The 24,728-nt window shown below is 38.1% G+C and overlaps 1 protein-coding gene across 1 annotated transcript; it reads right to left on the reverse strand.

The window, feature by feature from the left end:
* Positions 1 to 87: 87 nt before the first annotated feature.
* On the reverse strand, positions 88 to 22,679 carry LOC311084457 (fibroblast growth factor 22-like). The gene is made up of 3 exons (XM_084116483.1): positions 21,753 to 22,679; positions 3,190 to 3,293; positions 88 to 1,014 (listed from the first exon to the last, which is right to left on the reverse strand). Exons 1-3 carry the CDS (start codon positions 22,087 to 22,089, stop codon positions 820 to 822), a joined length of 636 nt encoding a protein of 211 aa, XP_083972609.1. The 5' UTR covers positions 22,090 to 22,679; the 3' UTR covers positions 88 to 819.
* Between the last annotated feature and the right edge of the window lie 2,049 nt (positions 22,680 to 24,728).

Below are 24,728 nucleotides of genomic sequence, written 5' to 3' on the forward strand. Positions count from 1 at the left end.
CAAGAAACATTTCTGATTACAGTATTATAGGTATATAATATTATATAATATAAAATATACATATTAAATGTTGAACACCGTTGTGTTGCTTAATATTTTTGTGGATTTTTAATGAATTGAAAGTTCATTCATTTGAAATACAAATCTTTCTTACATTATAAATGCCTTTACTGTGACTTTTGATCAGTTTAATGTGTCCTTTCTGAATAAAATTATTAACATCTTAAAAAAAAAAAAAAATTGACTGACCCCATACTTTTGAACAATATAAGCTGGTTACAGTAGCCTAGGCTGTCATTAAAATAAATTAGCCTACAAATCATGCAATAATTATGGTGAAAGCTTTTTGAGTGTTTCTTAGTCTTAAGAAAAAGACGTTTTATGAAAAGTATTTTATTAGAGATAATAAAATACCCCATAATCATCAGTTCTATGAAAAGGAATAAAAGCTGTCATTATAGTGTTAATTTCAGCCGGAAACTGCAGTGAATTGTATGAATAGGTTTTGCAAAAATGTATGAGGCACATTTTTCCAGTAAGATTGGGTTGGTGATCTCTATGAGAAATCTGCCATACAAATGGATGCAGTAAACACCTAGTTAACTCAACAACAACATTAATACATAACCTGTACATCATATTAACAGCATTGCTTTAAACATTACTGGGTCTTAAGCTGAGCCAGAAGACAGAGTAATAAGTTAATGTACTGTGCGGCAGTACTCAGAAAAACAAAACAGACAAACAAGAACTTAATAACATTTAATAAGTCCCCATCAAATGCAGATGGCACAGCATTGCTCATGAGGAAGAGTCCAGCTATGTGGGCAGCATAGGGAGGAAATGAGTAGATGGGTGTCTCCGTCTAGCTTTGTGTCCTCTGCGGGGTTTCCCTCGGCCGTTCAGCGACACGAACATCTGCCTCCCCCTGTGCTTCCAGCGCAGGGAGGCGTAGGTGTTATAGCCGTTCTCTTCGATGCGCTCTTTGAACTTGCAGCTGGGGTTGTATCTGACCTGAAATTGGTCAAATGAAGATTGCAGGATGAGTTACTTGTTGACAGCATCAAAATATTTACTGTAGTTTAAGACATGCAGTTATTATTATTATTATTATTATTATTATTTACACAGTTCTTGTTTTAGATGTCTTTTGACAGAAATATTCTTTAAAATTGGGCAAAATTTCATCATGTTATTTTTTATTAATTAAAATTTAATTTTACTTTAGAGGAATAAAATGGTATGTCGTTTAATTGATGCAAATGTGCTGATTGACCTACTAGTCACTGGATTGTTTTTAGTAGCAAGAGGTCCTTTTTATTAAGGCAGTCCCAAAAAAATAAAAAATATATAATTATCTGGACATAATAGATTTCAAATATATGCTAAATATATGTTGTAAACAGCGGAAATTATATATCTATAATTTCCTTAACATAGTATTTAGCAATTTTTTGCCTTCGCCAAGTTTTAGATGAAATGTATCTTTAATTTGAAAAAAAACCTTTTTTTAAAAAGTTTATATAGGCTACTGTATATATATATATATATATATATATATATATAATTAAAGATACATTTCATCTAAAACTTGGCTAAGGCAAAAAAAAAAAAAAAGCTGAATACTATGTACAAAATGTACTTCAAACGGCAAGAAAAGAAATGTTCAATTGTGAAATGTATTTTTATTTAAAATATATATATATATTTGGAAAAAAAAATATTTATATTGAAAATATACTATAAAATGGGCAAACATATATTATTATTAATACTATTATTATTAACAACAACAATAATAACATATTTTTATATAATGGCTTTTAGTACCTCAAGGTTGCAAATATGTTTCAAAATCTATATTATAATTTTTTTTCAGGTCTGTAACCACCCCCTAGTGAAAAATAAATGTACCAAAATGTGTTTAAAATACATTTCTTTTATGCTAAGTATACTACAAATACATTTACATATTTATGTACTTGATATACACTGCAATTGTACTTTTGGTATAGTAAATTGTTATACTTAAAGTCTGCCAAATTGAAACAACTAATTTTGTACTTAACACACTTTAGTTATCTGGAAGTAGTGCTGTGGTTCAACCAAAGATATTTGATTGTGCTGAAATGGAACTATACTGCAAGTATACTTTAGATACACTTTAAATATCTTGCATTTAAAGACTGATATTATACAGTGATAATACTATCCTTAATAATAATGACATTAAAACACATGTTAGGCTTAGTATTAAAGAAATGTGCATTGTGCAATAAAGAATTACTCCAAATAAAGTTTAATTATAATATTTATATCAGTAAGTTTAAAGCTATTTGTCAGTAAATATGTTAATGGATTTGTACTATACTTAGTGTGAAATAAATGTATTTTGGTAGGTTATTTTTTCACTAGGACCCACACCCCAATATTTGGCTCAGCCATTTTATTGAAGAATTACATTTGGATCCCCAAATCCAGAAAATGTGTTTATGTCCTAGGTAAATCTGAGAGTGAGTAATGTTCCAAGCATCCCATTGTGTACCCATTACGCATTTCTATTTATCTCAACCAGCCTGTCATTGTAAATCAACCGTCACCGTCTCGCATGGGCTCAAAAAGCTGCCTGACGAGGCCAAAAGAGCTTTGCCACTCTGCCACAGCTGGATAAAGCTATTAACTTAAAAACGGACAAAAAGGATGATGACAATAACACTTAGAGTCCCGATCGAGGCAGCTTTACAGTCCGATAAGATCACTGTGGAATGAGTGAATGTGACTAATAATCATTCAAAAGAGTAAGAAAAGAAGGGTGCTTAGGCCTCGAGTGATTCCCAAGGTTTGTCATGTTTACTCTGGGGATCGGAGGGCAGATATAGCCATCTGTAAGCCATCTTATCATGGCTGGGTGACAGATTGCCAGGGTGAGATTTCTCAGAGTGCAGTTAAAACGCACCATGCAATGGGGCGTCTTCATTAAACAAGCCACAAACAACTGTCTGGTGGCACGCACTAACTTCACAAAAACAGTAAGATACCGCAGATTCCCGTAATGACCTAGTCTGAGTTAAATCACAGTATTAAAAGTCAAAATATGGATATTCACTGGATGACCAACATGTTTCAAACGTCTGTCACAAAAACGCTAATACTAAAAGATGCCGAAACACTGTCATTCGATGTACCTACCGATCCGAAGAGTGTTCCCTTTTTGGACATAGCTAAGTACAGGCCGGTGCTGACAGATTTGATGGCGACAACTCCCACACTGACAGATCGGATTTCCATCAGACCTGAGGAGGGGAAAAAGGAACAGAAGTCTGGTTTAGAAAGGGTGAGTTTCTCCATCAAAAGCCACTCTATCATTACTGATTAGAACACCAGGCATCCATATGCTCAAGGGATGGGCTTTTTTTTTCCTCGCAGGACAAGAAAAAACAGGACACACTACAATAGGCCAGTTTGAATGATGCTCTTTGTGAATCCCATGAAGAACAACCTTTCCAGACATGTTTTTTTTTTTAACTAATGTGGCACTTATGGCATAATGACTGAAAGTGTAGAAAACAGCAAAATGCTAGATTGATGTTATGGCCAGTTTTTGGGGTAACGTTACGTATAAAAACGTAACTTTATATGTATATAAGTTGCAAGTAAATTAACACATTTTATTTTTGACAAACACAACTGATTTCAGATGTACTTGCCAATTGTAGCTGACAAAATAGTTTGTTTTTTTTTTATTTATTTTTTTGATAAATGCACGTCTTTTCTGTTGGTTGCTCACAAGAATGACAAAATAGTAAACAATTTTGGTCAAAGATAGAGTTTTCAAAATGTAAATACATCTATGTTGCATAAAAAAAACACTTTAGCTTGATATTGCCAATATGTTTACACATGCAAACTATAGGTCAAGTGAATAAACATTTTCAACCCCAACTCATGAGATTTAGCTACTTTTTAAGTGTGCAGTTGTGTAAGTATTTTTGTGATTAGTATGAAACTGTATGATTTGTATAACCTGTATATGGCTTGAATGACAACCTCTTTCTAATCTCTCTCTAAAAACAAGTATTAAGATTAATCCATAACCCACCCCAAAACACACAGAGCAGAACGTACTGTATGAAAACGTACAAATGAGGTCTTGAGAATTTATATGAATTTGCAACAAATCAAAACAGTTGACATTTGACATTTTTTTGTCTTTTTTTCACAATGTTTGAAAAATGTTTGAGACAGAGTTTAAGAGGCCATTCACTGAATGCATTTTTGCATTCCACCGCTGTTTTCCCATTATTTTTCAGTTTCGATGTATTTTTCAACATGCGCTCAATGGATGTCTTTGACTGCTCTCTTCTAAACATTTCACCTATTTGATTATATCTAAAGCAATCCTTTTTTTGTGATCTGGCAATTTAGTTTCAGATTGATTGTGGTAGGATGTCCATCAAGCAAAGTTTTTCTAATGCTGTTTTTGCTCTAAAATGGAGGCTGGTCCTTTTGTCATGACAATAGAACAGATTGTTTTGGAGATGACCTGAGATTGTCCTGGAAATCTGTGAAAAAGACTTGAATGCTTTCTGAGAGTGTTCCTCTCCATTACATCACATACTTCTTAATGTCTGATGTTATCTCTCCGGAGCATCCAATACTTTTTAAGGCTCATAAAAAGCAGCTTAAAAGGGGAAAAATACAAAACGCTGCAAACCATTTGGTGTCAGCTGGGTGCCTCTCTATAATACTGCAAGGGGAAACGGTGCAGACGAATCAGCTGTTGGCTTTGGACTGTAAACACTGTAACACATCAAGGTGCTGAATGAGATGTTGACCTAGTGCCAGTTGGGAAATGAACACAAAAAAAAAAACACAGGAAGGCGGTTCTGTTGAACACATGTGTTGCAGGTGGTAGACCGAAGAAATTGGGTTTGGGATCCTGGTTAAAGCTTTTGAGCTGTGACTGAATAAACCCTCGCCGTCAGGTTTGAGCAGGTGTAGTCATTTCTCAACAGCCATTTCTTCCAGTTTAAACTCATTGACTAATTATCGTCCGCAACTTTGTGGCACTTCCTGGGATGAATGTACTTGTTGAATTATACATGTTTTATTATGATAAAAAACACTGTTCTATCCGAAAATGGTAGCTTGGAAAAAATGGAATAGAAAATGTAGTGATAGAGTAAAATCCTTGACCGTATGTCATTTCCAATGGGTTTGGAAATTAAATCACAGACACTGATACGATGGAAGATACTGCACCAACTTAATGTCCATATAACAACCATCTTTCATATGTATTTTTGTGGTAAACTCTAAAAGCAAAAATCAAACAAGTATTCCCATGCTTGCATATTATATGTATGTATATATATATATATATATACATATATATATATATATATATATGACGCATGACCAAAATAACACATAACGCTTGACCAAATAAATGTGTGTATATATATATATTTTTATATATACATATTTTTTACGTATATATATATATATATATATATATATATATATATATATATATATATATATATATATATATATATACACACATCAGATTTTTATAGCATTTATCTGGCAGATGCTTTTATCCAAAACAATTTACAATGTATTCTATGTATGTCAAATGGAATAAATGTAATTTAAAATGTAACAACTTAGAAAATGCTAGAAAAAAAAAAAATAGATCATAAATAATAATAATAAATGTCAAGAAATTCACTTGGCAAGCATAAGAAGTCTAGTACAGCTGACAGGCACATAAAGTGATAAATAACATCTTTCTTCACATATTGGTAACATAGTCCATCATAAGGACATGCTGATAGATCATTCAGGTGCCACCTCATTCAATAATGTTTGTGCTTTGAAGGTCAATATGTTATTTACTTGCCGTGTTTACAATCATGGTAGCTTTGGTGATGGACGCGTGCAAACAGCTCATAAGACATCCAGCCTGCAGTCTCCCAGATGATTGGAGCTCACATTGAGTTTATGAGCAACGGTCGAGTCAAATGAAAAGCACCGGTGTCTGAAGTAAGTGCGGTTTCATTATAGCTGCTCAAAGGTGTGAGTCAAGTCCAATTCAGGAAAACGTCCTAAATAAAGAACTGATTCAGAGTGGTTTTATTTAATGCGCAAAAAACGTCTCTTTCTAAAAAAGGAAAAGACAAAAAAGCATCAAATTTTCATATAAATGATACTTTGTTGAATAGAAGTCCATACGTCTATTCTTCACCATTATTTGAACCAGCCTCAGCTGAACCACAGTTGAGAAAATCCAATGGATATTCTGTGCAGATTTGTCTAGGTGAAATTATTAAAGTTCTTGACGCATGACCAAACACCTGTAGAGCCAAGTTGGACCTTTATTAATCTTTATTCCCTTTGAAAATGTCCTCTATTGTGTCCTAAGCTCATGGTCTGTGGAGTGTTCAAGGAATTCAATTTATCATGAAAATGCCCAGTCCAACACAACCTAAAAACCTTGAAAGAAATAAAGTACTGCAAAGGTCAATCTTTACAATGCAACTACAGTCCAAATCTCGACAGAATGACTCAAATGAGATGAATCGAACACATAAAACCGTTGTACATCAGTGAAGTAATAAGGCAATTTTAGTGTGTAGTTAAAGGGATAGTTCACCCTTTACTCACCCTCATGTCGTTCCAAACCCGTAAGACTTTCGTTCATCTTAAACACAAGTTTTCTGAAGAAACTCGCTCACTTTATTATGAACAGGTTTTTATTCTTTTTGAAGCGTCAAAGCAGTGGTTGCGTATCTGTCAATGAAGGGACAGAAATCTCTCAGATTTCATCAAAAAGATCTTAATTTGTGTTCCGAAGATGAACGAAAGTCTTGCAGGTTTGGAACGAACGAATTTTCTTTTCTTTTTTCATTGTGCTTTTTTTCCAATAGTATTTTTTTTTTACATTTTAATGAAAGAATTGTGCAAGATGCCAGCGAGTTTTGTAGGTGAAAATAATTTCAGTTAAATAGCGTCGAGTTTGTTTTCGTCTCATGTTCGGGAAACTCGCTTGACCTTTGACATGTTTTGGCCGGAGATGGCAATAAGCTGCTTGAACTATTACAAGCAAAATCCTCATTTATACAGACTTAGTCAAGTGTTGACTACCCATTCTTCCCATCTCACATGTAACCTCTGAAAGCCCTTTTGCACAGTCTTTTTACTCTTTCACTTTTGCCTTAATCTCCCACCCTTTACTTTTTGGAAGTGAGCCCATCTTCAGATCATTCAGCCCTTTTTGACATTGAAAGCAAATCAGTTAAAAAAAAAAAAAAAAAAAAAGCAGGAAGGAGCTCTCAAAGCGATTCCTTTGTCAGAATTATCGTCGGGTGAGAGGAGCAGAAGGAGGAGTTGGTGGAGAACGCGGGATGTAGATGCTGGTAATAAGGAAAGCCAGGGCGGAGGTCAGGAGGTTCCTAAAATTATGTTTCCTTCAACTGGCCCTTTGCTCCCAAAAGGCCTTTGTTACCTACCTGAGATTTGGAAGCTGACAAGGTCTCATTAATGACCCGGCTTTTGTCACACAGAGCAAAGTTCCACCCACATCAATTAAAAGAGAAGGAAGGGGTCGACAGGGTGAAAGATGGAGCTAAGTTTCTCCTGCGAACTCCCTCCCTTACGTGCTTTTTAAAGAGGGTCTTTAATTTCCCAGGTTGCCCCCTCCAGCAGCCCTCTCTGGCCTGTCGCCCCTTCGGGTGAAAGCCTGGGAATCTCTTGTGTCCAACTGGGTGCTTGTAGTTGATTGACGTACCTTTTCAATTTTTTCACAGTTTGCTTTCTTCCTTTAGAGGGTCCTGATGTTGTTTTTTCTCCTTTTCTTTCCTAACCCTTTTCAGATCACAACCTTTTCATGCTGGGTCCTTATTGCTGTGCCTAATGGCCGTGACCAGCACCTTTGATCAGATCAGCCTCCTCCTAGGTGCTCTTGAGCCCAATGAACTCTAGGCCTGTGTGTGTGGGATGAGCGTTCAGGCCGTGAGCCCACCATAGTCACCGCCGCTTTAGACGGCTTGAGTTTCAAGTGTGCGGGAAACCGCTCTGCCCTACTTTTGGACCATGTTACAGTCAAAATCGAATTTTCACTGGTGCCCTGGGAAAAGAGGTTATCATCTGATGCTATTCCTAGTCCTAGATGGACATTTTCCATACTGAATTTGACTAAAAATGTATGAAATTCTATGGTTTTACTGTATTTTTGATCAAATGAATGCAGCCAATTGGGGAAAATAACCGAGACTTAATTTCATAATGGTTTTATTATACTGGTCTCTAGATATGTTTTGGGGCCGTCATTGGATTCGAGTCTAAAGAACTGTCTGGATTCAAGTCTAAAGTTTATTTCGTGTTTTCAGTTGGGTTCAAGTAATTTCATAATGGTTTTAATCCGAAAATGAATGTTTATGGTATAAACTAACATTTTACAACTTGTCCTGGCATGAAGCTCCACACTGACCACAGGTGTGGTCAAACAACTTCACTTGTATGCAGAAACGGCTTCTGCGGGGTTGTTAAATTTATGAGCTAATTAACAGCTGAACGATCCTAAAAGTATTCCAGTGAGCAGCTGAGAAGCTCCAGCCTGTGTTTACGGACATGCGTCATAACTATACGAAGTCTCCAAAGGTTACAGGCTATGACACACGTCTCCTCTACACTCACAAACCTCTTCTACACTGCTACTCTTTCACTTATGGAAAACCCCTCCATCCATACACACCACACATATACAGTACATATAATGGCGGATTGTCAAAATGACCCTGTAACCTTAATGGAACTGTCTTAGTATACAAATATAACTTGTCTATGCTCCAGTATTTAGCGCAATTTTCCACCTTGGCTTCATATTACTATATATTATTCAAATTACGTAAGTCTGTCAAGGCGTTAAAGTCTATAGTAATGATTCCCATGTCTTATTTAGATCCCATGACACCCTACACAGCCATAAACATAACTTATGGTTGTTATTGATGTAATAAATGTGTACAGCTAAGCTGTTTATAATAACGGTTTCCAAGCTCCCTCTAAGCTGAATGTGTGGAAAAAAGCTAGACATTTCTTGACATTTTCAACACTAAATAAACGGACGCCGTTTCAACGGCAAGTCAATTGATTTTCTATATGAAACTGAATGTATGAGAAGTTACTGATTAATTCACAATAAAAGCGTTTTGGGGGGCTGAAGAAATGCATAACAAATATGCACCGGTTTTTGCCATTTAGAAGCAGGACAATGGTTTGTTCAGATGTACTCGCATGCCTTTTGGTCTGTTCTTACTGCGAAAACGGTGAAAGGGATGAAAGAAACAACGAGAGTGCAAAGAAAGGACGCGGCTGAGGCGATTCTTTGCCTGGCCTGATTTCTCTCTTCGTTCCCACATTCTTGCCATCTCCAGGGGGTGGGGTGGTGTGTGTTAAACTACGCTGGCTTTGATAACATCAGTCTTTCTCATCCTATTAGTCTGCTATCCATTGCACCAGAGGCCTGCGTGTGAGGTAAACATGCCCTTTTTCACAATTAAATTGGTCGTTAAATAGAGATTTTTGAACAAGATGCGCAGTGGTCTTGGTCCAGTTTTAGAGAACCAAGCGTAAAGAACAAGAGTAGAGAACCGCACAATACTTTTTTTCCTAGTTATAAACACTTCCCAAGAGACTCACAGAGTTTTAATGGCCGATATTAAAATTTATACTTTTTTTGCCAGAATAAATTTTAAATAAAATATTTTATTTTATCTTGTTTGAAATTCAATAGTGAATTTTGGCATCACAGCTTAGTAAAATACTTATAAAAAAAAATATATATATTATTCATTTTGAGATTTGCTAAAGATTTAATTTAACAGTGTTGCGAATTATGAATTATTAGCGTTTTTAAAAATGTACTAAGTGCTTAAATATCCAATATCAGTAATACATATATATCACATAAATAAAAAAAAATGTCTAAATTATCGGTATATAATCTAGTTGCACCTGCACCTCTCTACTGGGATATAATATGGACTATAATATTGACATATTTCAGACAACATGAACAAAAGCAAATAGGAACTCATGCTCCAGTTCCTGTAAAAACTGATGAAAACTGCACCATGTTTTAAAAATAAAATCAAATAAAAATATTTTTGACCAGGTCACACACATTGAAGTTAAATAACTCTGCCAAGCATTTACTGTCCAGTCTCATAAATGTCCATTGGCTGTAATGTGAAACATCTGTTTCAGACTTGGTCTTTACTTCTCGCCATGTGTTTCATAGGGCTCCAGTATAATAAAGTGCATGTCATATTCACTCAAGCTTTACTGAATAAAATAAAGAATAAAATAGAATATTCTATTTCATGCACCAAATGGTCATGGTTGGAAAACACCATTTATCCTTAATACTGAAACTGATCTACAGTACTTTACCCCAAATACTGAAGATGATACTTATTCCAACACACACACACAGGATTATACATATTTAAGTTATTTATCTCTATTTATTTGTATTCTAAAATTTGCATTGTTGGAGGATGCACCGATATTTCAAATTCTGGCTAACAACTATATTGTCTAAATACATAAAAAATGAAACACTAAAATCAACTATTTTGAATGGTGCATCATACAGTATGGAACTTGTACAATATGAAAAATATGAAAATAGAATGGATATGCATTATGAGATTTGCTAAAGATTACAATGCAGTGTTATTAAATTAGTATTGTTTTTTAAGGTGAAATTGAAATTACTGTTACTGTATGACTGGAAAGGTCATCCAAATGTTAAATTATGGGTTATAAATATTTACAATTAAATATCCAATATCGACCGATAACCGTTATACCGATATAGTGTGCATCCCTATAGCCGTTCAGTTGCTATTGTGTCGGCAAGTGAGGATGTGCAAATTTGAACCACAAGCATCAAGGCACTTTAACTCAGTTGAGAGTCCATTATCACACTCATTTGCCAGGGTTGCACACTTGGGTGACGTTCCCTCTCACACAATTCAGAGCTGTTACAGTTTCAGGGGCCTGCCCTTGGCCTCGTTTTGCTTTTATGGCTCGCTGAATGCAAGCTCTTGGGATTAGCCAGGTCCTTCAAAGGCCATTAGAGCCAGTGACAGGTATCCCATTACCCCCCGCACACAGAGAGACGGCCCAGGTGAGAGGCACAGAGGCCAGGAAGGAGAGCAGGGGTCAGACGGGGACAAAGCGAGACTTAGGTAGGGCCCCAAGTTTCTTTCTGTCAGTTTGTCTGCCTTGTCAAACTTACAGACAGCTCTTTCTGTCACTGACCGGTTCCCCTAACGCTGTAGAAACGTTTCATTTTTGTAAATGTGTGAAGTTTGTGACTGAAAGGTTGAAAGACACATAAAAGAGATACAAATATTGAGCACTTTGGTGGACTTTAAGCCAGAATTTGAGTTTTTGCGTGGCTTTATTTATACATATTTGGCTTATTACAATTGCACAAATTACTAAATTTGCTCATTGAATTCAAATGACTGATCTGTCTGGGACGAACTAGCTAAATAACTTCTTTTTTTTCACATTGTTACATGTGTGTATGGTAGAAATGTGTTTAGAACACTGATATCGATATTTAGAACTGAGACTCAGAGATAAGAGATTCTTAAAAGGCACAGGAAGTCTTTCATTAGTCAATTACTGTCCCAGATAAAGAGACCACTTCCAGAGTCAATTGATCCAGGGTCAGAGGCCAAGTATAATCAACCCCTAAAACAAGATCCCAGAATGGCCGATTTACTCACTGTATGGCCCACAAAGTCCATTGAGACACTTCAGTGTTCATCCCGCCAAATTTTCTCACAGAAAATGTGTCTTCTTTTCCTGCACTGGCAGATTTATTCACTTGTTTTTAAGTGGTTTATACTTAATACAAGTGGAATCAATTTGCCAGTGCAATAAGATTAAATGGACTCAAGCAAATTCTCAAAAAAATGTATCTTGTTGCTATGACTGCACTGGTGGTCGCAAACTAGTGGCCAGACCTTCAACAAGACCGATTTCTATTGCTCCTAAAGGCTGAATAGTACATATCTGGCTTCTTTCTCATGTGAAACCAAACCCTCAGGATGGTTCCCTTGCTAGCATTTTTTCTCATTGAAAAAACTAGCAGACATTCACCCACCCACTAAGAGTTTTAGCATGCCGGAGGGCAAGCGGTGCCTCTGTCGTGAGGACTGAGAAGGCGCAAGAGGTTAACAAAGACATGGTCTGGTGTGTCTGGTCTTATGAGGTACTAAAATGCGTGAGGTGGCACGGAAAGAAAGCAGGACCCCATAAATAGGCTTTTCTTTAATCAAGGAGAGGGTGTGCAGCAGTGCCTCCAAATCACGCATCACTTCCTGTGCCAGCAAGCGGGTAGACATCAATGGCCCGTACGGATAGTTACAAGCGGATTCAAGGGCTATTTTGTGACTCAAGGCTTCTGTTGTTTTCTGCAGCCAGCGCTATCAAAAGGCCCAGGATTAAGGCTGAGGTCATTGTCGAAATGTGGTTAATTGCACCAAGTTGCATGAGAGGAGAACCGTCCACCTGCCAAAATGCAGATGCAGTTGTCCTGACTAAAATCAGGCTTGGGGACGAGAGCATACTACCTCACCCTTGCAAATACGTGTAGGGCTTATTCAAACAAGGCTATGGTTTAACTTCTCCAGAACCTATATGAATCTAGAGGGCTTAAAGGTTTTATTCACTTCAGAATTAAAATGTCCTGATAATTTACTCACCCCCACGTCATCCAAGATGTTCATGTCTTTCTTTCTTCAGTCGAAAATAAATTAAGGTTTTTGAGAAAAACATTCCAGGATTTTCAATGTAGCTTCAAAGGGCTCTACACGATCCCAGCCAAGGAATAAGGGTCTTATCTAGCGAAACGATCTTATCTTGTTCAAAACAAACAAACAAAAAATATATATAGATACTTTTTAACCACAAATGCTCGTCTTGCACTAGCACTGCGATACGCCACGCATTACGTAATCGCTTTGAAAGGTCATGCATGTTCCGGTTCAAAAAGGTAGGGTAGGGCGGAAAACTTGGATATGGCGATATGTTTCCTTGGATGACACGGGGGTGAGTAAATTATCAGGAAATTTTAATTCTGAAGTGACCTTTTAATCCTTTAATACCTGTTGTCACACAGAACAATTACCATAATCTAGCACATAAAACAATTGCATCACCCGTTCTACTCTAATTTGACAAAGTACTTAACCTAAAAATAGCAACGGAGTTACAAAGGTTGTGTTGCGGTGACAACAGAGAAGGTAGTGCTTGAAACAGGGCCGACTGAGCTTAGACAAGGAGTTCCACTTGGTCAATCCGAAGCAGGATGTTTTCCATGGCTGGAGCTCACTCTGTGTTTCAAAGCACTGAAATGAGACGGACCGAAAAGGAAGTTGACAGGCAGCACAAAGGGGCAATCAGCTTCTTGTCAGATCTGTCAAATCACTCAGCTAGCGAGAGAGGCCTTGACCTTAACACTATCCTCCATGGGGGATTTCTGGCCCTTGTCCACTCAACCTTGGTCTGGAACTTTCTGATCAGAGCACACCTGAAACTTCGCAACTGATATCAGCAGCACAGAGAGTTAAGACAACATCTCCCCTTGTTTCAAAGAGCTTTAACATCAGACTTAGCATCAGTTGGTGTTGAGCTCTCTACATAAAAAATGCCACTTTTTGATATTTTGTTATGAGTATAAATAGAACAAGCACAATAATTTGTCAATCAAATTCACAAAATGAACATAAAATGTAAGTACATTGCTCAAAATGAAGACAAAAAGTATGTCTGGTTGTCAAACTTTGTGGAACATGTTTAAAGGAATAGTTCACCCAAAAATGAAATTAATCCCATAATTTGTTCACCCTCAAGCCATCCTAGGTTATATTAAATAAAATCCTGTCTCTCCCGAGTTTGTAATGGAATTGAATAGTGTGTTTTTGAAGCTACAAAAAGCCATCTATGTATGCATGTGTGTGTGTGTGTGTGTTTGTATATATATACACACACTGACAGTAACTAATAATAACAATAATTTACAGTTCAGAAGTGAGTCAAATATTGATTCATTAACTGCTCTGATAAACTCTTTAGTGAAAGAAAAACACACAAAGAACCATTTCATAAGAGTAATTTGTATGTCTGTATGTCATACACACTGTATGTCTTTATTTTACCACAAAAAAACCCCGTCTAATTTGTAAAGTGGGGTCTGGCCATGATAAGTCATGCAGAAAGATGAATAAATACATAAACATACAGTGAGCTCTGCTATGTGTTAACTTGCAGATGAAGGATCACATAATTGACAAACAGCATACATCCTGAAAATGTTGATTCAGCTAATTGGCCACACGGGAAACTAAACCGATATTGAAGAGCGTTTGGGAAAATATGCAATTCTTTTTTTTTTTGAATCACAACTGGATGATTATGAGGCAAGACAAAAAGAAAAATGCGTCAGGAAACTGAAACTGAGATAATGTTTCAGTCTTGACAGCGTCTTAATGATGGCAGTGGCATATCGGTTACAGGTATAGCGTGCTTACCACAAGGTTGGTGGAAAGCAGTGTGAACTTGCAATGAAGAAGCCAACTTTGAGGTACAATAAATCATTATTATCACTTTAATCGCAGCTGAAAACTGATTCAAGTTTTAATAGCCAAATCAAATCCTAGAGGCTATAACTGAGTGAGCAAACACATACAAATTCAGTTTACACCATGGGGCAATTGTGTGCTTAGGGCTTATTTTGTTGAATGTGCTCATTGACAATGCCCTATGTCATTTCAGGACAGCACATTTCAGCACATCATGATTACTTTACATCTTTAGGTGGCGAGATAAAACTGTTAAAACATTCAGCGCATGTAGCTGGCCTTCATAGTGGCCCGGCTTTTGTTGTTGTCCTATGTCTGATTTCATGCAAACAAGCTGATTATGATAAGGTATGGAAAGAGTTTCTAAATCTCACATACACTGTTTAACTGGTTTAGATCAAAAGCTGACCGGAGAATTGTCCCGTCTTATCACATAAAACAAAGCTGATAAAACTTTGTAACTATCAAATACACTACTGTTCAAAAGTTTAGGGGCGGTTTTTGAAAGAAGTCTCTTATAATCACCACGGCTGCATTTATTTGATCAAAAAATACAGTAAAAAATAGTAATATTGTAAAATATTGTTACAAAATACTGTCACATGATCCTTCAGAAATCATTCTAAAATGCTGATCTGGTGCTCAAGAAACATTTCTTGTCATTATCAATGTTGAAAACTGTTGTGTGCTAAACATTTTTGTGGAAACCGTGATACAGAGGTTTTTCAGGACTCTTTAATGCATACAGTTTTAAAATAGAAATCTTTTGTGACATTATAAATGTCTTTACTGTCACTTTTGATCAATTTAACAAATCATCCTTTCATGAACAGTATTCATTTCTTTTAAAAAACAAAAAGTAACTGACCACAAACTTTTGAACGGTAGCAATATACTGTAAATAAACTGCTACCATAGTGATATGGCTGTTTGCTTAAAGCTGTTTTATATTGTTGTTTGTTGTCATGTTGATTTATATACATAAGTTGTTTTAGAACTATGATTATGTCAAATTGTGCAACACACTTCCAAACATAGGACAGGTATACACAAACTTTAAATTTCATACTAAAACATTGTATATCTTGGGATTTTATAAATCCATTGTCACATTACTTATAGCAAACCACAATATTAAATGAATTAACATATCTATGGTAGAAAGTAGTTTAGATTATGTGATCAAAGTCTTTCAGTGGTAGCCATAGGAATCCTCAGGCAGATGAAGGGTGGGCCTGTTTTTAGTGGCTCACTCATTTTATTGCTGTTTTTTACAACTTAATCAGCTGTAATTAAGTGTAAAGACGTACACTAGGTGTGTCACAATCTTATCGTGCCATATTTTATAAGTAGTTTCCTTTAGATTTTAGGTCTGATTAAAAACTTGGGCTTGCAACACCTAAGAGACCATTCTATTCACGTCAATAATTGGTGTATCATTATAAATAGACAAGTGATAAATAGCACCAATTTAGGTCACCAAAACATGAGGTGAACCACTAATAAATACAAGAAAACCCAGAGGGAGAATTACAGCAGAATTCCTGTGTATCATTTCAGACTAAGAGAAATCAGTTTAATAAGCCAGCATTTCGACTTCTGATATTTATCCCAAAATGGCAGGTTTGGACATTAATGTTACCACAATATATATATATATATACTGTGACTGGCAAAGAATGTGTAAATCTCAAATTGTTATAAATGCATGCATGGGAATCCCACAGTAGTCACTCAGAGTCTCCAAGATACACCGTCTGGGTTAACCTAAGCTTGAAGTTGAACAGCTTTAATCAAAAGGTCAATTCAGAGCGACTACAATCCCAAGAGGGTGCTCCAATTTGCCGCTGCCTAGTGCCTGAACCTAGTCACAATGAGACCGAGTCTGTCTGTCTGTTTAATTTCGCCTCAGAGCCAAGAGAGGTGGACTGTGTTGGCTTTGGCAGATGTTAGTCAGCATATGGCACTGCATGATTTAGCCAAGCTGTGGGTTCCCAACTGATCTAATTAATACTTGTTTTACATCCCTCACAAAAAGTTATAATAATAATAACAACAGTGCTAATGACTTCTCATTCAGGAAAAAATGGTCTCGGGTCAATTTTCTGCAAACATTACCGTTTGGCTAGCGAAGATGAGAGAAGTGGAGCAATACCTTTTGAACCATGAGACTGCCTGTCAGTAATCGCACCGCTGGGTATATAGAGTGCTCAACCTTTAAATGAAAATATATATTGCATTAGTTGAGTCATCATAAGACTAGGCCCAGTTTTATGTTGTTATCGTTGGCTGTTTTTGTAATATCATCAGAGATTACCAGATTCAAACTGACACTCTGTGACTCAATAAGTACATTTACATGCGCTTTAAAAGTTTGATTTCCATCAGGCTAAAGAATGATTTAGAATGATTAGAAATTCCAGATTTTGTGTATTCCTATTAGCCACTGTAGTATCACTGCTTGCACGTTCCTCGAGTCCACTGCCGATTCAACCATTCGGCAAAGGCTTTTAAAGTAGTTTTACTCAGCTTCTTTGCACCTAGCAGCACACTACTAATTGTGTAACGGAGGCCAGCTAATGAGAGTTGTGCATGTAAACCTCACTTCCACCCCAAAGACTTTAGCGTTCTTGTTAGTGCACCCACCTCCCCGGTCAAAGACCCGGGTTCAAGGCCCGCACAGAGTGGGGAGGGGGAGAGTAGGACCTGAGGGGTTACATTGGTGCCGTGACCCGGATGGGAGTGAGGTTTAGGGGGGTGAGTGTAACGAAAGCCAGCTAGTGAGAGATTTGCATTTAAACCTCACTCCCCTGATCTCAGGAGGCGCGCTAGAGTGACTGTGGTCTTTAGCGTCCTTGTTAGCGCGCCAACCTCCTATGCCGGAGACCCGTATTCAAAAAGTGGGGCGAGTAGGACCTGAGGGGTTACAACTGCAACGTGTCTTTTTATCCATTCATGACATCAAAAATGGCCTTTGGAAAGAAAAGAGGTTAGAGAAATTAGGACATTTTATCTCTACCACTCTCAGAGTGCGTGTCAGTTTCTGTCTTTTTCACTTTCACAGGGCCAAAACCACCTGGCAAGAGATGGATTTCGAGCCTTTTCTCACTAACTCTGGACCACTGTCCATCGGAAGGATTAAAAAGGCTGGATTTGTAGGATTTTCTTTTTTTTCCTGGCACCAAAATCTCCAAGAGGCCCCTACAGGCTAAATGTAAGCAACATTCCCAGACTTTCCAGAAGCGTCTGGAATCACCTAGCACCCATGTGCCCTTACCACTTAAACTGTCACAAACCAGGAGCTTCACTACTATACTTATGAAAGGTCCTTAGTGGAGTACATGCTCTCTCACGCTTTAACAAATTTGAGGCAACCAAGTACTTTAATGTCTCATCATATATCGATACTTCTGAGGACTGTTAATTAATTTTATGAATTCAGCTGTCTGTAATCAAACACATTCTGTAATTATTTGGTTTTCTAATAAAACACATATACAGACCTGATATGGTGATATAATATAATATTGTGAATTTATTTTCACCTCCCATGAATTCTCCAGCATTCAGTCGTGCACAATCTTTCCTCTGTGGCCTCTAGGCGTCCATGAACTGACAGTCTCTCTTTTTGAAATATGTTTTAAATAATTCCACAATATATTCAGAACGGGTGGATGATTTTCTTCCCGTGACTCAGGTCCAAGCTCAACACACCTATGAAATCACGGCAAGGGAAAACTGTAACATCTAAAGCAAGATGCAGAAAAGTGAGGGGAAACTTGGTAAACATGACACAACTCTTGTAAATACAGCTGAAATGGAAGAAGGAGAACGAGAGAAAATGAGAAACAGAGGGAAAGGCCTGGCAAACTGCAAAGTGGCCATATTTTAGCAAAAGTGACTTCTCTGATTATGCCTGTCGCATGACTTTATTTCCTTAAGCACAGTGTTGTTGCCTGGACTCAAGTCAAGCATTTGATGTCCTCAACCACATACGCCCTAGACTTCAACAGCGTTCTTTTTAAAGCCAAATGTTAAGGGGAAAAAAAGAGTTAAGCTGGTTTTAAGTACCTGCATCACAAAAAGTGTAAAAGAAAACAACCTTGGCTAAGGTGAAATCCTTAAACAGAATGGACAGAAAACATTGGATAAAGATTGATCTACTTTCTTACTCACCAACCCACTTTAGTTATCAAGTGGTGGTTGATGGTTACAGTCTTTACCTTTGAAGTCTGATTGACATTTCCATTCTTTTTCTTTCTCATGCCTTTTAGAGAAAACTTGTACTTTACTACATTTGTTACTAGTTAGAAAAACATTATATCTAAAGAAACTTACAATATTAATTTCATGGATAGCTTGCCTTGAGCAAAATGTACTAATTTGCTAAATTGAAGGCCATTATTGATAGAGTAGCAGGTGAAACTCACACTAGTGTATGGGTCTTCACAAAGTTTGGCTGGGTAGCTTGTTAGCCCTCGCTGGTAGATTGTGAAACTACACCATTATGTGTGCAAAATACATTTCCATTGACAGGTGAGGCAAGCAACATATAAATTGTATATATTTCATAAATTTGCCATGCACAATCCAATGTTTAGAGGGCTTGTAAAACCATAAAATTGACTATTTTTTTCTTGTTTGCTCTCTTTAATGTCATGCTTATGCACCCGGCAGAATAGTTGCTAGCAAAGGGATTGGGACTGTGTCTGTTTTTGTACTACCAACAGTCAATAAGCACTGTCAGGTGCACTACTACCACCCTTCATTTCCACTCAACTGTGAAATAATAGTCAAATAAGCTTGTTTAGTTTGCATTAACTAAAGCCATTGACTGAACGATGAGAATCTTATTGTAGTTGATTGACATCAATCTACTTTGAATCCTGAAACCTCAAAGTGCTTGTTCCATTCAGCACCTGGACAAAAACAAGTTTCAGGAATTGGAGCCAAAGCAAGGCTAGTTTGTAGCCCGTTAAGCTCTAAAATCATTTGCACACTTATGCAAGACATTTCCTCCAGGTCATGTTGCTTAATTTTGTCCTTGTTCAAACAGTGCTATCTTAAATTATTTTGCTAACAAATTCAACTTGAGCAATCTTCCAAACATGCAGTTATTAGCTCATTAACAGCCCTTTAAAGGAATCCTCATCTTGAAAATTAGTGAATTAAGTATGGAAACTCTCAAACGTACTATAAATGTGTGTTGTTCAATGCACAAATGCAATAATATCCCCTGCATCCTTTTACCTCTCAATCTATCTTTCAGTCCTTTTCATCGAAGCCTCTTCTCTCAGCTGTTCCAGTCTGCAGTTCACTGGGATTGATACAATATTTTCCTACCTCAATTAGCCAAGGGCCCGTTGACTTATTCCAACTGTTTTTGCACCTGAGAGTTTGGGAGCGAGAGTTGGAAAAAGTGAGAGGGAGAGTCAGTGCAGGGCTGTTTGGGCAACGCGGTAGTGTTGACGGACGCTGAGGGCTAAGCAGAGGACAAGGTGGACAGCAGCAAAGCAACACCAACAAGATCAATGTAAAACAAAGTTTTGATTCTGAGTTTACTGAAAGAAGTCATGATACCTGTATTTTGTGAAAATCTAAAATTTCCTCTAATGTGAACCCTGAAAGCAAGTAAAGGCGATATAGAGAAATTCTGCACTGCTAATTAATGCAGGATATCTTTCTGTGAAGGGGACCCTCTTTGCTAAAAAGGACCTTAATTTAGGGACAGGAAATGAGAGGATGGTAAGTAAATGCACAAGCAAATTGCTTCTGAGGGCTGTACAATTTCGCCCAGCTGTATTAAGCACAAGCATCTTAGCTGATCTGAGACAGAAACTCATAAACAAATGTCATGCAACAGTTAAGATCTGCACAGTGGCAGAGCAGTTAAAGCAACTTTCCTGGAAAAAAGTCTGACTCACTCTGTTTTGCAACAACACACATACACAACAACCAGGGTCAACCCACCATGACACAGACCAGTTCAATCCCAAATTCAAATGAACGGAAAGCCACTGCTAAACCCTGACACAGGATGACATAACGTAAAACTCCAGCTGAAACAAGTGCAAAGATAATGGAACCAAATTAGGAGGTAAGGGAGAAGTGATTTGTAAGGAGCATGGGATGACCCTGATGACAGGCACATCTGGTGGATTTATCATTGTATAAATCTGCCAACTTTCTACCAACTGCACCTGCTTTTTTAAAATGTGCATACACCCACAATTTTCAGTGGGGCTAAAATAGTCAAAGTAAAGAAAAAAAATGTTCAAATCTTCACTGGGGCTTTACCCTTAAAGGGACATCTTTGCAACTTATTTAGCCCTTAAATGTTAACAGCAGAACCTTAAGAGTACATATTAATACATACTCTAAAGTATTAATATGCACCTCTTAGAGGTACAAAGTCATCCCTTTAAGGGTACTGCACCATTTACAAGCTGTTGTATACCTAAAAGTACAATTTTTGCACTTTTTTCTGACAGTGTGCAGTGAATATATGTATGAGAATATGCAACTATACTTAACTGCAAACAAAATATACAGTTGTGATTACACTTGATGTTCAGTTTTGACAAATCCTCTCCTGTTCAACTGATCCCTTATTTAAATATAGAAGTCAGTTTCTTCTTCCGAGTAAAAAATAAAACAGGTAACTTATATACATAAAAATTAAGACAAACTCACAAATGTGGTCACAAGTAACAAGAAATTGTCACATTGTGAAATATTAAGTCACAAGATAAGATACGTTGCAATTAGGAGATATATAAAGCTGCAATAATGAGAGATAAAGTCACAGGTGGAGACAGACTTCCATATTTCAAAACGTAGTATTTTGTTGGCCAATATAAGGGCCTTCACATTCCCATGAAGTGTTTTGTGTATTACAAATCCTACCTAGCAACACCTTTGTACATGCACATAATAAAAAAGTCTGACGCTACAAGCAGAGGACTAAAAGAGCCATAAACTCAAATGATAAGAGAGTCAATGAAAAATCATAAAGACCAAATGAGCACGACTCCCTTTCTGCAGGAACACATGCATGCAGAAAAACACTGTGTGTCTACTCACTGTCAGCGTAATTCTTCCGACGGGTGCCATCCACCTTGCCCGTCTTGTCGATGCAGAGAAAGAACTTGTTGGCGGAATAGAGGCGTCGTAGGCGAACATCACCCTCTAGGTGGTTGTAGCTGCGTGTGTGCCGCTCCAGAGTCCAAGAGCAGTTTGTGCCCTGTGCCAGCGCATGAAGAGGGTCATGCCCCAGTCCAGGTGGGCAACCTCCAAGAGCAGAGCAAGCCAGAAAGAGCAAGGACAGGCATACCAGGGAAAAAGGATAAGAAGGGAGGGCTGAGCCAGCAAAGGTGAGGTCGAAGTGGAGACCAGCGGTAGTAGGTGTCCATTTGCACATGATGGGTCAGACTCCCAAGGTGCACCTTGCACAAGTAGTCGGCATGATGCTGGTCTTCGCTGGGTGCTCTGCCTCACGCAGACCCCTTTAGCAGGAACATGAGAAGAGATGGTAAAAGTTCTTTGAAAAAGAAAATGGTCTTGTAACTAGCTGTCTTCTGGTTTTGCTCTTCAGAGTGATGAATGAAAACTCTGCAATGCCATCCTGAAGAAACGTCTCGGTCTTGTTAGATTGTCCTGGAGCATTCAGGTCCCTCAGTCCAACCTGACTGAGTTGCGGGAGCCTGTGTCCTGTGTGATGGCTGCACCTTGCAGGGCTCTCCTCTCAGCCAGAGGCAGAGCAAGGTGAAATGTGAGGCTGCCTGACCCGTGCCTGTGAATGAGCTGAGTTGAATGAGTGTATTTGAATGAGTGTGTGTGTGTGTGTGTGAGAGAAATATTCAAAGAGACTACAGAGAGAAAGAGAGGGAGAGGATATGATAGAGGTGGCAGTGAGAGCAAGTCTGACGGACTGAACAAGGCAGTAAAGCTGTAAATGGGTGTCTTTCTCTCTCTCACTCTCTGTGCCTTGCTGTCTGCCTGCTCTTTGGTGGGGTGGCTCAGTTCTTTCCTGCATTTTATTCAGGGCAGGGCTTGCATCTGGGGGACTTGGATGGGTGGGGCCTGTATTATTCATAATCATTTTAAGTAAATGTCACTCTCAATATTGTTTACCTTTTAACATACTGTCATTCATTTCCCTTAAAGGCCCACTGAAATCAAAATTTAAGTTTTTTAGCTTGTAGTATGAATATTTTAGCCTTAAGGTTATGAATAAGCTGGTGTGTTCCAAAAAAATGACAACATGTGCATTTAGGAAATAAAATAATTAAAAACTTACAGTCTCTCACTTCCGCTAAAATGGATCACGGTATTTTATGACATCACCGTGGACTTCAGCTTCTCATCACATCTTCTGTCCAATCAAATGCTCCCTAGAATCGTAAGCGTCCCGCTCCCTATGCTATTAATACCACCTGACCGTTGACACGTCATGGAGCAATATGGGTTGGCGTTTTCCAACCGTACGTTGGTTAAAGGAACACGCCCACTTTTTGGGACTTTAGCTTATTCACCGTATCCCCCGGAGTTAGATAAGTCCATACATACCCTTCTCATCTCCGTGCGTGCCGTAACTCTGTCTGACGCACCCACCGCTAGCCTAGCTTAGCACAAATACTGGAGGTAAACGGCCTCCATCTATCTAGTTGTGATTTGTATAGTCACAGCGTGTACAAATAACAAGGGATACAACATAAGACACATGAGACACAGCCATCTTCTAACTGTATACATACTAGGAACTATATTCTCAGAAGGCGAAGCACTGCTACTTGGGCGGAGTGATTTGCTCACAGCACCTGAGAAGCAGAAAGTTCACTCAGAGCTGGAGTAAATCACTCCGCCCAAGTAGCAGTGCTTCGCCTTCTGAGAATATAGTTCCCAGTATGCATGTTGCCGTTATTTTGTCACTTATTGGGAGCAGTAGGCTAGATGGAGCCGTTTACCTCCCGTATTTGTGCTAAGCTAGCGGTGGGTGCGTCAGACAGAGTTACAGCACGTACGGAGATGAGAAGGGTGTGTATGGACTTATCTAACTCTGGGGGATACGGTGAAAAAGAAGTCCCAAAAAGTCGGCGTGTTCCTTTAAGAATGAAATGGCTAGAATTTGATCACACCTCTACTAATGAATCTAACGTATCACCAGCGCTCGGATTAGCTTCCATGGTGCTCTCAAGTACGACTTGCAGTCTTTGAAGTAAACTAAACACTATTGGCTATTTGAAAAGGGGGTGGAGCCATTCAATATGTCCCACCTCAGCTTCCTGTTTCAGTGGAAATTTCGTCAACGCATCATACAAAGCTGCGCGTTCCAAGGCACTTCAGTGGGCCTTTAAGGAAATTGCTCATCCTCAGATGCGGCGTATCATTTTGCATCCAAAATAAACTTGCCATCACATGTGATATACTGCAGTGTCTGTGGAAGTTAATAATCAGGTAAATAACAGTTTAAACTGAAGTTAAGGGTTTCAAAATTGATAAATTTGAGCAGCAAGGATGAGGCCTCCCTCACCTGTAATGGCACTTGTATGTTAACAGTCCCAATGGACATTTAAGTCAGCTTCTGACCTAGTGAAAATCACTCTGGCATTTTATTAATGAACAGCTGGGAGCCTAAAAAAGCACAACATTTTCCGAAAGGACACCAAGTCAAATATTTACAAAATCCTTCTTTATCGCTGCTCAAGATGTTGTGTGCTCTACTTAAATGAGTGGCATTTGGCGGCACATTTGTCTAAACGAACCTCCGCTCTGAAGCACTGACATCCTTTTCAAAGCCTCCTGGTTTCAATGAAGTGTGCAGCCCAGGGGCAGAGGGTGAAAATTAGCTTGAAAAGTGTGTTTTACAGAGAAGAGTCAGTCACTTCACACTTTGTAGCTAGTTAACTAACAAGTCTAAGAAGCTCTCATCCTCAAACTTAGCCTGTAAAATCCTATGGAGACAGCAGTCTGCAGTCTTTTTCAGCTCCCCGCAGTCATTCCCGTCTGCTTGGGAATATCGGCCTTTGGGTTTCTTGCTAATGTACTTCAAAGCCTAGT

Source organism: Abramis brama (assembly GCF_963993115.1).
Source record: "Abramis brama genome assembly, chromosome: 6".
NCBI lineage: Eukaryota > Metazoa > Chordata > Actinopteri > Cypriniformes > Leuciscidae > Abramis > Abramis brama.